A 16,848-nucleotide genomic window follows, 5' to 3' on the forward strand; every position below is an offset into this window, starting at 1 on the left:
TTTCAGAATAATTTTAGAATTTCATGAGAATTTAAAAAAATTAGAAGTTTAGGAATTTTAGAATTTACAACATTGGATTATATTTCTTAAATTTTTAAATTTTTGAATTTTTAAACTTCAGTATATATTTTTTTCAATTTTTAAATTTAAAATTTTCTCAATTTTACAGTATATGTGAATTATAAATTATTTGGTTAAATATTTGAATCTTTTTATTCCCAAGAACCTAAAAAAGAAGCGCTCAAACCGAACTGTCAACCTTCCATGGGAATGGAGTCACGAAATCTTGGATGCTTCGTTGTGAATATTAATGTCAGCAATTTAAGCTTATTTTTAGGACTTAATCGAGAAATTAAAAGGAGAGATGTGAGCCGGTAACATGGAGTGAAACTTTTGCTAGTGTCATGGAGCACTTCACAGTTGCTTGACAGAAAGTTTAACTCCATGTTGCACTTTTAATTTCTCGATTGCTTCTCACTCACGAAAAGTGCTATCGAGAAATTGAAAAGAGAGATGCGAGCCGGTAACATGGAGTGAAACTTTCCCAACTGGCATGGAAAACTTCACAGAAAGTTTAACATCATGTTGCACTTTTAATTTCTCGATCAGAGCTAACTCTGATAGAATCATACCTTTTCCAGCTTTGTGGCTTTGTCAGAACTCTGGCAGAATCGTGCTAAAACGCCGTGACTGGGGACCGTTTGAAGACTCTGCTGGGTTGGTGTCTCCACTTACACCTTATGTTTGTCTTGGCTCATATTCACCACTCCCCCAGTTTAAAAAAATCGTTGCTGTGCAGAATCCCCCTCCCACCCCCTTCAATCAGCTGACTTTGACAGCTCGCTGCGCGTGCGCCCGCACGTTTGTTATTATTTTGGTCCCGTTAGGTCAACCTGCACCTGCCGCCAGGTTCCGTGTCCCGTCCCGTCGTAGGGTTGTTGCATTTGTGTGGGTGCGTCATTCGCGAGTGTGAAGGTGGAAGAAGAAAAAAGTCCTAATTTCTAACAGCGTAATAAGTTCGGGCACACAACCGGTGTTCCGTCTAGCTTGCTCCACCCCGAGACGATCGCGTCCCAAATGGCCAGTTCCTTTCCGCCACAGTGGAAGCAACGTTTCGTGACCATTGGAAGCGCGTCGACTGCTGCCATCCGCTACACCGACCGTGAACTAGAGCGCCGCAGCGAGTACTGACTTGGCGGGCGGTTTCGACTCCGGATTTCAACAGGTTTTCGAGGATGGACGCTTCTGCCGGCGGTGGCGGAGACTCCACTGGTAAGGGGGAGGACGAAGACGAGAGTTCCTCGTCGTCCGTAGATGGGGGTGTTCAGACGACGCTGGACGAGTTCCGGGAGAGGTGGCAGCAGGAGCTGAAGAAGGAACCGGGAGCGGCGCAGAACGTGGCGGTCGCGGAACAGGATCAGAACCAGAACCTTTCGGTTGAGCAGAGGGCGCGGGCGCTGTTCCTGGAAGGCTCGGAGATGGAACGCATCGGGAAGGTTTTCGAGGCGATGCGACTCTACCGCAGGGCGGTTCAGTTGGTTCCGGATATCGAATTTAGGGTGTACGAGAAGCGCACTCCGGCTAAGCAGGCTTCGGGTGATGTTAGCGCTTCTTCCGAAATTGACGCCCTGTCCAATGAGCTGTTGGAGGTCACCCTCGACGAGGACGATGAAAATCTGGAAAACGTAGACATGGTGCTGCGCTTCCAGAACTTGCTGGCCAAGTCGCGCAAACTGTTCGAGAGGGCGTCCGGCGATCGGGGTCTGATCGTGACTTCTGCGCATTTTTCTGATTTGCCGATGGAGGTCATTCTGTACATTTTGCGCTGGGTCGTGTCGTCGGATTTAGATCTTCGCTCGATGGAGCGGTTTGGGCGCGTCTGTCGTGGATTCTACCTGCTGGCGCGGGATCCGGAAATTTGGCGCCGGGCGTGCGTTAGGCTGTGGGGTGTCAACGTGGGCAACCTGAAAGGTTCCCCGTTCGCCAGCTGGCGCGAGATGTACATCAACCGGCCGCGCGTCCACTTCCACGGGTGCTACATCAGCCGAACGAGCTATCTCCGGTACGGCGAAAACAGCTTCCAGGACCAGTTCTACCGGCCGGTCCAGCTGGTCGAGTACTACCGGTACTTCCGCTTCTTCGCCGACGGATCCGTCCTGATGCTGACCAGCGCCGAAGAGCCGCAGAGTTGCGTCGGAAAGCTGAAGCCCCGCTCGCCAGTCCAGAACGAGATCCTCAAGGGACACTACCGGTAAGCGTCATCAACACCTCTCAATTCAACCTGTAAAAAAATCGCCATTTCTAGCCTCCGCAACGACGAGCTCATCATCGCCGTCCAGCGCAAGCGGTCGAACGTGCAGAGTCAGCGGCCCGGCCGCAAGAAGGAAATCGAGGCGGAGTTTGGCCAGCAAACGCTGTACCTGGAGCTGGGCATCGTGAGCACGGCCAAGCGGGCCTTCTCGCAGCTGCACTGGCGCCAGTACTCGATGGTTCAGCTGCGCAACAACCAGGAAACGACGACCACGTTCGAGCTGAACTCGTCCAAGTATCCGACGTTGTTCTTTTCGCGCGTCAAAAGCTACCACCAAGAGTCGGAGGGGCCGCTCAAGTGAGCTAACAGTACACAACAGATGTTTTTTTTTGTATGAATTTCTTCTTTATTCGGTTACTTATTATGACAAAATTGTGGATTACAAAAGGTTAATAAAGGTATATAATAGCTCTATCCGTATAAATGTTTAAAAACATAAAGTCTATTCTTATAAAATAAAGCGCAAATGACTTTGCACATCAAATGCCTATTTGCAACTTTGATTAAATTCCCTAAATTGTTAAATTAGTTCTCCTTGAAAACAATACTCAATATTGGTTAAGAAACTGATTGGAATCTATACTGTGGTATTTTGCACGTGGCTGATCTTTTACTAACTGTTTCGCTTGGCCTGATTTTGACTTATAAAAATTTGAGTTTATTTGACAACTCACTTCAAATTTTTGTTCTTTTGCTCATATATTTTTATATAGATGACAAATTATTTTTAACCTAGATTGTAGAATATTTTATTAAATACATATAAACTTTTATGTTTGAAAATAGATTTGCTGATATTTTCCGAAACGGGAAAATACTAAAGAGAGCGCTACAAAAATAGAAAAAAAAATATTCAAACAACTATTTAAACAAATATATTTTTTAATTTAAACATTCTAAAAATATAAAAAATTCAAGATTTAAAAAATATAAAAAGTTGAATTAATTACTTCCGAATTTTTATTTAACTCTTTAATGTATAAGTTGAATTATTTTTGTTTTTTTGCTGTTTTTGAAATTTACATTTTTTTTTAATTTATGGAATTTGAATGAAAGACCATCCATAAACCACGTGGACACTAGGGAGACAATAGAACAAAAAAAAAAATACCTGAAAGATACCACTGACTCAAATCCTAAGGCAAAAATAAGTAACTGTGAAAATTTTGAGCGAAATCGGTTAAGGGTCGCAATAGCTCGCTGAAGCTGGTGAAAAAACAATCATTTCATACAAAAACGTCCTCTTTAAATCGCTAATAATTCGCCAGGGTTAACTCGGATCGTTTTGCGGTCTTCGATAAAGTTGTCTGTCATAAAATTTTACATAGGAAACTCACACTTGACAATGAACCGACACGTTTAACGCCAACTTTTGGCAGAATTTTTAAATTTTAGCTTTTTGTCATACATTTTTGCCGATTTGGCTCAAAATTGGCACAGTTACTATTTGTTTCCCCAAAGAATCGAACCAGGGGGTATTTCTTAACCCTCTAACGCCCATGGTAGCACCAGTGCACCAAGACTTTTAAGATCGAATTTCTCGAAGATATTATAATTATTATCTACTGTTTCTTTTTGCACATGTTTTATTTTTTTTATTTTTTTTTTTTTTTTTTTTTGAAAAGGTCCTATAAGCTTTTGTGTTTTATATGTTTATAGGACCTATTAAAAAAGACTCAAGATATAAACTAACTTCTGGACAAATTTAACCAGGGTGGCTACTCAAGATGGAAAATCTGGAAAGTCGGGAAAAAGTCGGAATTTTTATTTTTTATTCAAAAGTCAGGAATCCTAAAAATTTTTTTTGAAAATTATTTTTTAGTTTTAAAAAAAAATATTACAATTTTTCAATTAAATTCACTTCTATCTTCTTTAATAACTTACTTTAAATTTATGTTTCCTTTCACATTTTTAATCTACTTGGAAATTAAAAGTCTTTTAAAGGTATTAAAAATCCAAATAGGATGCATTTGACACAAATTTGCATATTTTTTATTATTGTTTAACTAAATTCATTAAGTCATTTATTTTTTTTTTTCAAGTTTAACCCTTGTTTTTTAGTTTGAGTATGGGTAAATAACTATGAATGAAAAAAAAAACAAAACTTTTTTACGTTTTAAAAACATGAAAAATAACTGAAATTGCTAAAAAGTAAATTCAAGAAATGATTATTTAAGTTAATGCAAATATGTTTAAAGAATAAGTATCTTCGAACATTTTACTTAAAATAAGTGGTAAATCATGGAACCATATCAAAATGAATATTACGTTGAAAAAAATTAAAACAGTTAAATACTGACAGCTCGATAAATCACCATTGATTCAAAAATTCAATATCAAAATTAACAAAATTGAGAAGGGAACTGGTAAAAACTTTTTTTTTACGAATTCCTTGATATTTTTCTAAATTCTTTAAAAGAATGACAACAACAATCATGTTTTAAGGTGGTAGATGGTGTCTTTCACTTTTGAGGCAATGACTGTCAATGATTATTCTGAATTCAGGGTCCAGAAATAGCTTCAACAAACATCAAAGAGAAAATTATTTTTTGATTGAAACATTCCGAAACAAGATTATAATGTTTTTCTAAAACAAACATAACCGCCAAATAGCCTAAACGTTCTACGATTGCAAATAAAATGAAATGCAGAATAACATTTTTTATTCAGTTATCTTTAACTTTTTGCCATTTCCAGTTGAAAAATCAAAAACTATACGTTATTCAAATTTAAAAATAAACATTGAAATTAGAGGTGAGTAAAACAAGAGCGAGCCGCTCAAAAAGCCGGTTTTATGAAAATAGTGAACGAACCGTGGCTCACAAAAAAAGAACCGCGGTTCTTTTTTATACTCCGGTTTAAGATGGCATGATTTTTGTTATGAATATAATTTATTGAATTTCCGAAAAAATTGTAGTATTAAACTGAATTGAATTGAAAATACATATTCAAAAATTTCAAAGCTTATAAAAATCAATCCCAAAAGTAAATAATGATTTTCAAAACAAAACAAAAAAACTTTCATTGTACAACTGATTGTACTTTATAGTTTTACCGGAATACAATTTGAGCATTTCAAATTGCAGAATATGTAAAATATTACAAAAAATCTACTGAATAGTTTAGAGATTTTGGAAAATATATAATATACAGTATGTAAAAAAAGTATTTACACCCCTTGGGCACTATGCACATTTTGTGATGAAACATGTAAAAAATTTAAAGTTTGACAGGAACCTAGTACTACGTTTTGTTCAGAAACTCGTGCCAAACATTTTGCTTCAAAAAGCTCATGAAAAGATGATTTCTATAAAAAGTTATATAACAAATACTATTACGAAAATAAAAAAGGTGCAAAAAAAGTCTGTACACCTTTCGAAAAATTTACATAAATAATGTTATTTGTTGACAAATCACCATAAATCCAGTCTCCCAACTCGAAATAGGCATCCTTGACTGATTAAAAAAATAATTTGGATTGAATATAAAGTTTACTAACTACTTAGTATAAAAGTTTATATAACTCTGGAAATTCTATAGAAAACTTATCTTAACTTAATTTTGAAATCTTCTAATTCAACTAAATGTCAATATATTACCATAGAATTGCAAAATAAACATTTGGGAGTGGGTATAACACCGTTTTGGGGGTCTTTGTATCGCTAGAATAGATTTTTCGTTGGAATTTCGTAACAACCCGGAATTACGTCGTCGGAAAATCCGCCGGCATCCGAACCGGTCCACAATTCACAAGTCAACCTATGTGGAATCGGAAAGGGCATAAAATTTCCGATCTTTTGATACCAACACATCTAGGTTTTCTTTAAAACCTACGTTTTTAAATACCTGGGCAAAAAGTAAGTTTGATCCACGAGAACAAAAATTACGAAATTCCATACATTTTTGACAGGTTGCTCAAACGAAACCATAACAACGTTTTTGCTTAGGTATTTAAAAACGTGGGTTTCATAGAAAACCTGGATGTATGGGTATCAAAAGATCGTAAATTTTATGCCCTTTCTGATGCCACATAGGTTGACTTGTGAATTGTGGACCGGTTCAGAAGCCGGCGGATTTTCCGACGACGTAATTCCGGGTTGGTACGAAATTCCAACGAAAAATCTATTCTATCGATATAAATACCCCCAAAACGGTGTTATACTTACTCCAAAATGTTTATTTAGCAATTCTATGGTAATATATTGACATTTAGTTGAATTAGAAGATTTCAAAATTAAGTTAAGATAAGTTTTATATAGAATTTCCAGAGATATATACTAAGTAGTTAGTAAACTTTATATTCAATCCAAATTATTTTAATCAGTCAAAGATGCCTATTTGGAGTTGGGAGACTGGATTTATGGTGATTTCAACAAATAACATTATTTATGTAAATTTTTCGAAAGGTGTACAAACTTTTTTGCACCTTTTTATTTTCGTAATAGTATTTGTTATATAACTTTTATAAATCATCTCTTCATGAGCTTTTTGTAGCAAAATGTCTGGCATGAGTTTCTGAACAAAACGTAGTACTAGGTTTCTGTCAACATTAAATTGTTTAGATGTTTCATCACAATATGTACATAGTGCCCAAGGGGTGTAAATACTTTTTTTACATACTGTATATTATATATCCTTTTGTCCGATTAAACTTTAGTGTTTATAGAAAAGAGAACATATCAAGACGTATGGTTTTCAAGGGCATCTTCTCGTTTTAATTTTTATTTTTTGCCAATCAAATAATTTATAAAAGTCCAATGTAAAATAACTTATAAAATCAAACGATTCTTAAAAAAAAAACCCCTTTTCATCCAAATTTTGAAAAAGAGCGAAAGAACCGTTCAAAAGAGCGGCTCTTTTTAATGAGCGAACGAAAATGAGCGGCTCCTAAAAAAGAGCGATTTTGCTCACCTCTAATTGAAATTGAAAGTATTTTTAAGCTTTCGGTTATTTTTCAAAGACTGATTGACTGACCGACTGGTTTTTTTTTCTACTCTGATTAAAAAAAAGAGTGCTTCCATTTTTGAAGTATTTTTCAGAAATTTGTTGTTATGTTTCTGTTTTTACGAAAAATTTCAAAGTTGTTTTTAAATATATTTAGAATTTGTTTCAGTTTTTGCTTTTTGGGTGTTTTTAATACCCCTGATTTTTAAAAAGAGTTTTTGTTTGAAATCATTCTTTGGATAAGAAACACCTATTATTTGAGTTTCTGGAAAAGTCGGAAATTTGAAAATGGGATTTGAGTGGTCACCCTGTTACAGGCAGCCATACCAGATTTACAGATAAATCTGTTAATACATTTTTTTTAATCCCAAAAATCTGTATGTACAGATTTCTTTAAAATGAATAAATTCAAAAAAATCAAAATTTTAGTAATTGATTTCATCTTTAATATGAATAAACCCGATTTAATCCCACCAGGGGTGAGATAGAGCCTTTCTTACTAAAGAATATAACTTCTTTCAATTCATAACATTGACTTTGTTTATTTATAACGTCAGCACAAAATGATGATGATGATACAAAAAATCTTATGATGAAAGCAAGGTATTATTAATGATGTGTTTTCCAAAAGAAATTGAAAACGCAATTTTCACCAAAAGAATATTTTTAATCGTACAAATTCTTAATCAAACAAACGTTTATGACAAACGCAAGCATAGCAAGCTTCCCATGCGCCAGTGACGACGCACACCGCGGTTTCGGTGTTCTAGTTTTGGTACGAGCCCATAAACCGAACAAAGCAGGAACCGCGTGTGTCGCACAGTGCAAGGAAGCTTGCCATTCAGCATCTACGAAAATGAGAGAGTCAGAGATAGCTATTTTTACAACCACACCACTACACACTCAATCGCGACGCCTTAGGTAGATAGCCATTGGCGCTCAGGCTCCCATTGGAATCAAATGAACTCTGTTAAATAAATTTACGAAATCACGACAAAATGAAGCCTACTTAAATGCGATTTTAGGAGCACACGGGAAACAAATTGTTTGTAGCCGGATGAATGTCCTAGGTCACAAAAGTTTTTGCATAAACATTGGACAGTTATGCTAAAACGGACAGAGCAAAAAAAAAAAAACCGAAAAGCTACGATATCTAACATGTTGTAGGAAACATCGGTAGACAAACTACTACAAACGAGTATATCTCGAGCCAAACATTATATGCGCCAGCATTCTTGCCAGGGATGCCAGATACACAGATTTGTCTGTGTTTCACAGACTTTTGAGCTTGTGTCAGACATTTTTTGAGGTGCTCAGACTTTTAAAAAACTTCATTAAATTAATATTTAGTAATCTTTTTTGTCGATACTTATTTCGATAGTCTTCAAATGCTTAAAAACGCAATTTCTGATGGATTTCAATGACTGTGAATTGATATATTTGAATTTTAGACAAATGCACAGACATACACAGACTTTTTTACAGACATTTTAAAAAATCAAGTGGCATCCCTGATTCTTGCGCCAGTATTCGAAGCTCAACTTGACAATTTGTCGACTTGGCAACAAAGCGTCGAAAATCGATGCATTGTGATTTTTTAGCGATTTTTCCGATTAAAATTCATGCTGAATCGTCATATTTACGAACATGAAAATAACGTCCAGCCATAATGTAAAACCTTTAGTAAGAAAGGCAAAAAGTAAATCGTTCTAAAAATTGATCGGGATTGCCGATCGATGTCAAATTTCTTTCAGATGCTCACTCATGGTCTGTACTATGAATGCAATTTTTGAGATAAATAAAAAATATGAAAATGAAAAAAAATTGACCATATTTTCAGTTAGAAACTGTGTATTTCGTTGAAAAGTCTGGCTACATCCGAAAACAGATAGATATTTCGAAATTTGAGCGGCAACTCGCCCAGGTTCAGCACACTAGCCTTCATCTGCATTCAGAAGAATCAAAATCGGATTCAGGGGAGCTGAGAACGACGCGACACAAAATTTGGCAAAATTTTACCACACACGAACATCACTCGATCTCCACGGAATTTATTTTCTCAAAATTCGAGGGTTAGAGATAGACGAGTTCTGTCAAGATGAATCGATAAAGCGTCGAAAATCGATGCATTGTGATTTTTTTCCGATTAAAATTCATGCTGAATCGTCATATTTACGAACATGAAAATGACGTCCAGCTATAAAGTAAAACCTATACCATTCTTTAGTAAGAAAGGCAAAAACTAAAATCTGCTGTTAGAAATTCAAAAAAAATCTTCTATGGCTTTGAATTTGACATGATACAGATAAAATACAGATTTATTTTTAAGAAAGTACAGATCTCCTATAAAATAATCTGACATTGTTGGTTACAGGCCAAAGCGTAAGCATAAATGTGGTGTGAAACGCTATGGGCATTAGAGGGTTAACAAAAATTCAAGAATTTAAAAATATTTTTTTTAAATTTTCTACTACTCCAAATTTTAAACAAATAAACAATTAAAAAAAGAAATTCAATATTTTAGAAACATAATATTTTCAAAAATTATGAATTTATGATTTCATAATTAAAGATGGTTTCTCGAGTGAGTTTTCAAAAAGCCGTAAGAGCCATCGTGACGTCTTACATTATTTTTTGTTTTTTTTTTTTTTTTGAAAATGAAACAATATTTCATTTATTTTAAGTTTGGGGCACTTGAAGGACGTGTAGATGAACAATCTTGAGCATTTTTGATATTAATTTTTCGTAAGTATGTCGAATACGATGCAAAAAGGATTTTGTTTACCAATGGCTCTTACGACTTTTTGAAAACTAATCCGAGAGTTATAGAATTAAAGAATTGAAAAAAATATGGATTTAAAAATTTCAGAGTTTAAGAATGGGTGGATTTAATTTTAAAAATCCATGAATTACAAAATTGTTGGTAATTTTTAAATTACGATTTTTTTTTAAATTTTTGACTTAAATTTTTTTCTTAATATCAGAATTAATTATTTTTAGATGTTCTGAATTTTAGTATTTTTGAAACTTTTCTTGGAGAAAGAAAAAAAACAACAAAACACGATCGAAATATTTAGATAGATTGCAACAATTTGCAACCACGATAGATTTTTATAGGATAGGATAGATGTTAATTCCTTCCATTAAAAATGAAAACCGTTTTCTTTAAAAAAAATGCTTTTGATTGAAATACAACTACAGATAAGGAAAGCAATAATTAAAAAACAGTTCAATGTTTTAATACATGTCACAAAAAGTAAGGAACTGTACGAATTTAGTTCATTTAACTCTAAACTACTGACAGGAATGTTAAAATTGTTCGTGACTTGATCAAACTTACCACTCACATAAACACACACGCTAAAATAAAAAAACTATCTTTGGCCCTAAAACTACACCAAACCTAAGCGGTCGGATTGCGCTTCATCAGCTCGATGTCCGCGGCCACCATGTCGGCGACCAGCTGCAGGAACGATACCTTCGGCTCCCAGCCGAGCTCTCGCTTGGCCTTGCTCGCGTCCCCCTGCAGCAGATCGACCTCGGTCGGTCGGAAGAACCGCGGATTGACGCGCACCCGCACCACCTCCGTTCCCTTTTCGACGCCCACCTCGTCCACGCCGCTGCCCCGCCACTCGATGCCGCGGTCAATGCACCTGAAGGCCTCCTCGACAAACTCCCGCACCGAGTGACACTCCCCGGTGGCCACCACGTAATCCTGCGATTCGTCCTGCTGCAGCATCAGCCACATCGCTTCGACGTAGTCCCGGGCGTGGCCCCAGTCACGCTTGGAGTCGAGGTTGCCCAGCTCCAGGCAGGTCAGCTGACCGAGGAAGATTTTCGCCACCGAGCGTGTGATCTTGCGGGTCACGAAGTTTTCCCCCCGTCGCGGTGATTCATGGTTGAACAGGATCCCATTGCACGCGAACATCCCGTACGCCTCACGGTAGTTGATGAGGATCCAGTAGCCGTACAGTTTGGCGCAAGCGTACGGTGACCGCGGGTAGAACGGAGTTTTTTCGTTCTGCGGCGTCTCGACGACCTTCCCGTACAGTTCCGACGTGCTGGCCTGGTAGAACTTGACCGACTTCTCCAACCCGCACGTCCGGATGGCATCCAGCAGGCGGAGCGTCCCCACGGCGTCCACTTCGGCCGTGTATTCGCTCAGGTCGAACGAAACCTTGACGTGGCTCTGCGCGGCCAGGTTGTAGATCTCCGTCGGACGGACGGCCGAAATGATCTTCACCAGGCAGCTGCTGTCGGTCATGTCGCCGTAGTGCAGAATCATCCGGTCCTGCTTGTGGGTGTTTGGGTCCGCGTACAGGTGCTCGATGCGAGACGTGTTGAACGTGCTGGCCCGCCGGATGATTCCGTGGACTACGTAGTCTTTTGCGAGCAGAAACTCCGCCAGGTAGGAACCATCCTGGAATGCGGAAGAGTGAGTAATGTGTGTGTATTGATTGCGCGTGACTCACCTGTCCGGTGATGCCGGTTATCAGTGCAATCCGGCGGCCGGCGTTCGAACCCTCCGGTTGGTCAAGCGGGATTTTACACTCCAGAGACATGCTAGAGGTACGTTACAATAGTTGGGCAGTTTAGTGCACAATAGTACGGTGAAACTGAGCTTTGTTTTTAAATAGTGGGTGTTTTATACCTGGAAAACTAGTGTTGACGTGTTATTTTTGTTTTAAATCGCCCGGCGATTGCACGATTGTTGACGTTCTTTTTCTAAAACATTCTGGAGATGGATTCTGTAATCGACCCTGAACTGCACGGTGGTGAATTCGAGGAGACACAAACCGTGCACGAATAACGGAGAAAAGTTATTGGTTAGTTGGTTTTAGTCTGTTGAATCGAGAAATTAAAAAGTGAGATATTTTCTCCCAACATTAAATAAGGAATCTCCAAATCAGTTAAACTTTTGAATTCTTTTAAATTTATTCTTTATTTCCTTAATTTTTCCGAAAGGCAATTTTTTCTCTTATTTTTTAGAAGCCGAGTTGACCATTAGGGTGTAATATCAAAATCGAATTTCCAGCACAGCACTTTTTCAGAACCTTTTGGGGTCCTAAACAACTCCCCAATGTTTGGGACCGATTGGTTTAGTCCTCACTTTGCGCAAAGCGATTCAATTTTCCATATAAATTTGTATGATGAAAACCATTTTTTAGATTTTGATATTTATCAAACCCACATTTCATGCTATATCAAAACCGGTCTCATATTCGGATACTCTGAAATGTCCTCTACAACATTCCCAAAGAGAGTATGGTGCTAGCTTGCCCCTTAAAAAAGATACAGCGTGTTCAAAACTCGTCTAAAACGTGTTTTTTGCTGTTTCAGGAGCAAGCTAGCACCATACTCTCTTCGGCAAAGTTGTAGAGCACATTCCAGAGCATCCGAATATGAGTCCGGCTTTGATATAACATGAAACGTGGATTTGATAAATATCAAAATCCAAAAAAAAAATGGTTTTCTCCATACAAATTTATATGGAAAATTGAATCGCTTTGCGCAAAGTGAGGACCAATCGGTCCCAAACTTTGGGGAATTGTTTAGGACCCCAAAAGGAACTGAGAAAGTGCTGTGCTCACTAAATTTGGACAACTTTATTTTTTCCATACAACCATATAACACCCTATTGACCATATTATAATCCAGCCAGTTCCCGAAACTCCTTAAAAGGTGGATACCGATGAAGTTTTTAAACAGTTATTTACAAAATTATTGTTATCATTTATTGTATCCAGATTTTTAAGCGAAAATGGCGTTCGAATGATGAACGCCCGAAATGTCAAAATCACGCAGTGGTACCAACATTACGGAAAAAGTGTGCCATGTACGAAAGCCATATTTTATTTTCTAATGTTGGTGCTACTGCGCGATTTTGACGATTGGGACGTTCACCATTCGAACGCCATCTTCGCTTAAAACCCCGGATTGCTATTAAAAAGATGTAGGTTTTGTAGCCATCACTCTAGTGGCTTTTCCTGCCAAAAAAAAAAAAGCAATTCAATAAAAAGCAAATACAAAAGCAATTTAATAAAATCAAACTATTGACAATTTTCTTTTTTTTTTAAACTTATCACAAAATCCTTAAAAAATAATTCTAAAATGGAAGCACTCAATATTTTGATTCAGAGTAGAAACATAAACAAAAAATCTTTGGAAAATAATCGTAAGCCTAACTTTATATTTTCAATGTTTTTTTTTTCAATGTACTTTTATTTTCAATGTTTATTTCGACTGGAAATGGCAAAAAGTCAAAGATAACTGAATTAAAAATTGAAGTCCATGTTTATTTTTATTTTTTTATTTTTTTTCCATTTGGAATAAAAGGGAACGTTCTTTTATTACGTAACGCGAAAAATCGGACTTTTAGACCCCCTCCCCCCCCCCTCGTAACAAAATTTCCATACAAATTTTAAAAATTTTGTATGGAGCGTAACACGGCCTCCGACCCCCCCTCCCCCCCTACTGCGTTACGTAATAAAAGAACGCTCCCAAATAACACTTTATCCATGATAATTGGGTCCTAAAATGAAGCTTAGATTGCTGATATTATTGTTCACAGCGATAAAGCTTATTTTTCTGAGTACAATGACCCTTCGTACGACCATAAAGAGCTTAAAATGGATTTTTAAATCAATTTTGAAAAATTAACCTCGCGGTCCTTCTTGACAGAAAAGCTCCTACTTGACAGGTCGTTCGAAGGGGACCATAGTTGATCCATCGAAAAAATGTTGTCTTGCCAAAAAAAAAATTTGCATTAAAATGAAAAAAAGTGATCAGAAATGGTTTTTAATCGTGTTTTTTACCGTTGTACATAAAAATTTGCATAGGGCTTTAGTACCCAATTGTTATTATTCTTTCTGTTGGAAGTCAACCCTAAGTGCGGCCCTGGTGATTAGTTTAGTTTAGCTTTAGGCGCAGTAGGCCACCCACTCTGTGTTAACCCTCTTTCCCCGAATAAACTCCAACTCGTCAGGTTGTGTGGCCCAGCACATCGCGAGGCGCGTTGCCATAGTAACCGCGATCGGAAGGAAAAGTTTTTTTCCACGTGCGCAGAGTTCGAAAAAGTGACGCCATCCTCGCGATCGGAATGTGAGTTGAATTTTTTGGGAAGTGAGACGCGAAAAGAACGTTTTCTGGTTGCGATGGAGTACGAATTTGTGTCGCACGCGTTCGACGGGACGAATTTCTCGTGCTGGAGTTTCCGGATCGAAGCGGATTTGAAGGCGCAGAAACTCCACCACTGTATCGAGCGGACGCTGGAGGAGGAATCGTTTTTCACGGTGGTTGCGGAGGAAGGCGTGGCGGAGCGGGTGCGGAAGGAAGCACTGCAGAAGTCCCGGAAGGAAGAGGACGAAAAGTGTAAGTTGTTCCTGCTCAAGACGATCGCCGAGCCGCATCGGGAAGTCGTTCGTGGAATGTCATCGCCGAAGCTGATTTGGGAAGCCCTGGAGGAAGTGTCGAACCGGAAAGCAGCGCGTGCCGGAAGTAACGGAATGTTTCCGTTCAAGTGTTGCGTTTGCGGGAATCCGGGACACAAGAAGGTGGACTGCCCGCCCAAGAAGAAGGCAAAACACGCTGCCGGAAGTGTGCAGCAGCCGAAGAAGGGGAAGGTGCATGCGGCGGAAAGCAGTGCCGGTGCCAAGGAAGACGTGCCGTTCGTGCCAGAAGCGGAAGAAGACAACAATGAGGAAGCAGACGGAAAGTTCCGGTGGGTGCTGGACAGTGATGTTTCCGAGCACATGGTTGGTGATTGGAATCTGCTGGTGAATGTGCGTCGGATGGAAACTCCGAAGGTGGTCAACGTGGCCGAAGCAGGAGTGACGCTCGAAAGTCGCTACGTTGGAGAAGTGAAAATGAAGGCCGTCGTCGGAAAAAGGACGTTGAACTGCACGGTTCACGACGTCCTGTACGTGCCTGGATTGACGACGAATCTGTTCTCTGTGGAGAAGGTGGCTGAGCGCGGAATGGAAGTCTCGTTTGGCCGGAATCATGCTCGCATTTCGAAGGACGGAGATGTCAAGTGCACTGCAACGCGGAACGTAAGTTTGTTCGTTCTTGACGTGGAGCTCGAAATGTGTGGATCGGACGTGGTGGCTGAGTTGGAGAGTCAAGAAGAAGTGCCGGAAGATAAAGTGTGCACGGACGATCAACTCGACAGTGAAGAATCGGATGCAGATGACACAGTGCAAGAAGAAGAAGAAGTGCCCGAAGAAAACGCAGTACCAGAACTGGAGGAAGCTGCGGGAGAAAGAAGAGGTCGCGTGAAGAAGCATCCGGCAAAGCCCGACCACGAGTTGAAGCTGAAGTGGCTGGCAAGGCTCGTGGATGAGATTCCCGACACCAATGAAGTGCTGCAGAAACGCGACGACTGGCCGCTGTGGAAGCGCGCTATCGACGACGAGTTGCGGTCGCTTGAGAAGAACCGCACGTGGGATCTCGTCGAGGCACCTGCTGGTCGCCGAGTTTTGTGCTGCAAGTGGGTGTTCAGGATCAAGAAGGAAGAAGATGGTATTGCTACCAGGTACAAAGCTCGTCTCGTCGTGACGGGGTGCTCGCAAGTGCGAAAGCTGGACAAATCGCTGGTTGGCTTGAAGGCGCTGCAAAACAGGCAAAAGCGGTACAAGTTCCGGTTGCTGTTCAAGAAGATCTCGAAGCTTGAAGGAGCGCAAACGGAACGAGACCGTTGCGGACGGAGACCGGGGAAGCGACGTCGTCGATCGCCGCTCAACATTCGGTTTTTGCCTGCGAACCGATCGGAACCGCCATCAACTCTCTGGCAAGTCAAGAGGAGAGCAAGTACACTACGAAGAAGATCTACAAGACCGAAAGCGGATGAACCTCGGAGCATCCGCAACAACAACATCCGTGATAGCTGGCCAGGAAGAACACACCAAGTTGCCAGTTCCTCCTGACAAGTGACCAGCTCGCCGATGTGTTCACCAAGGGCCGAAGCTGTTTCGACCAAGAAGCTTCGAAGCACTTTAGGTTTGAGAGGGGGTGTTGGAAGTCAACCCTAAGTGCGGCCCTGGTGATTAGTTTAGTTTAGCTTTAGGCGCAGTAGGCCACCCACTCTGTGTTAACCCTCTTTCCCCGAATAAACGCCAACTCGTCACTTTCAAATAATTCAGGAAAAAAAATACCCAGAAATAAGTTTAAAAAATTGCTTAACCAAGTTACCTGTTTAATTGTGTAAATTTGGTTGTACAGTTTTAGAATCAATTTTTATTTATCTAGTTGTCAGTATTTAAATGTTTTATTATTATTAATTTTTTTAATTAAAAAAAAGCAATTTGATAAAATTCCACGTTTTGCCACTTTTTTCGGACAAAATGTTGTGCATTTTATTGATGTTTTCAAAAAAGTTTTTTAATTTTTCATCCAGAATGAACAACGATTGTATTTATTCAATATTTATGTTTTTCATTAACTGAAAATCACGCTTTATTTATGGTAATCTGTATCCACAAGTTCAAAGGAAACATTTTGAAACAAATATTTGTTAAAAGACGTCATGGATATAATTAAATTTAAACACAAATACTCAAAAAAAAAACCCATAGCAAACTTTTTTTATAATATTC

The 16,848-nt window shown here is 39.0% G+C and overlaps 2 protein-coding genes across 2 annotated transcripts; one reads left to right on the forward strand and one right to left on the reverse strand.

Moving 5' to 3' along the window:
* Window positions 1-847: 847 nt before the first annotated feature.
* Window positions 848-2,795, forward strand: LOC6045930 (F-box only protein 9). The gene is made up of 2 exons (XM_001863172.2): window positions 848-2,251; window positions 2,306-2,795. Exons 1-2 carry the CDS (start codon window positions 1,236-1,238, stop codon window positions 2,610-2,612), a joined length of 1,323 nt encoding a protein of 440 aa, XP_001863207.2. The 5' UTR covers window positions 848-1,235; the 3' UTR covers window positions 2,613-2,795.
* Window positions 2,796-10,474: 7,679 nt separating this feature from the next.
* Window positions 10,475-12,002, reverse strand: LOC6045929 (GDP-mannose 4,6 dehydratase). The gene is made up of 3 exons (XM_038265510.1): window positions 11,907-12,002; window positions 11,728-11,818; window positions 10,475-11,675 (listed from the first exon to the last, which is right to left on the reverse strand). The coding sequence occupies exons 2-3, from the start codon at window positions 11,815-11,817 to the stop codon at window positions 10,659-10,661; spliced, it is 1,107 nt and encodes a 368-aa protein (XP_038121438.1). The 5' UTR covers window position 11,818; window positions 11,907-12,002; the 3' UTR covers window positions 10,475-10,658.
* Between the last annotated feature and the right edge of the window lie 4,846 nt (window positions 12,003-16,848).

This window comes from Culex quinquefasciatus, chromosome 3 (assembly GCF_015732765.1).
Source record: "Culex quinquefasciatus strain JHB chromosome 3, VPISU_Cqui_1.0_pri_paternal, whole genome shotgun sequence".
In the NCBI taxonomy this organism is placed as follows: Eukaryota; Metazoa; Arthropoda; class Insecta; order Diptera; family Culicidae; genus Culex; species Culex quinquefasciatus.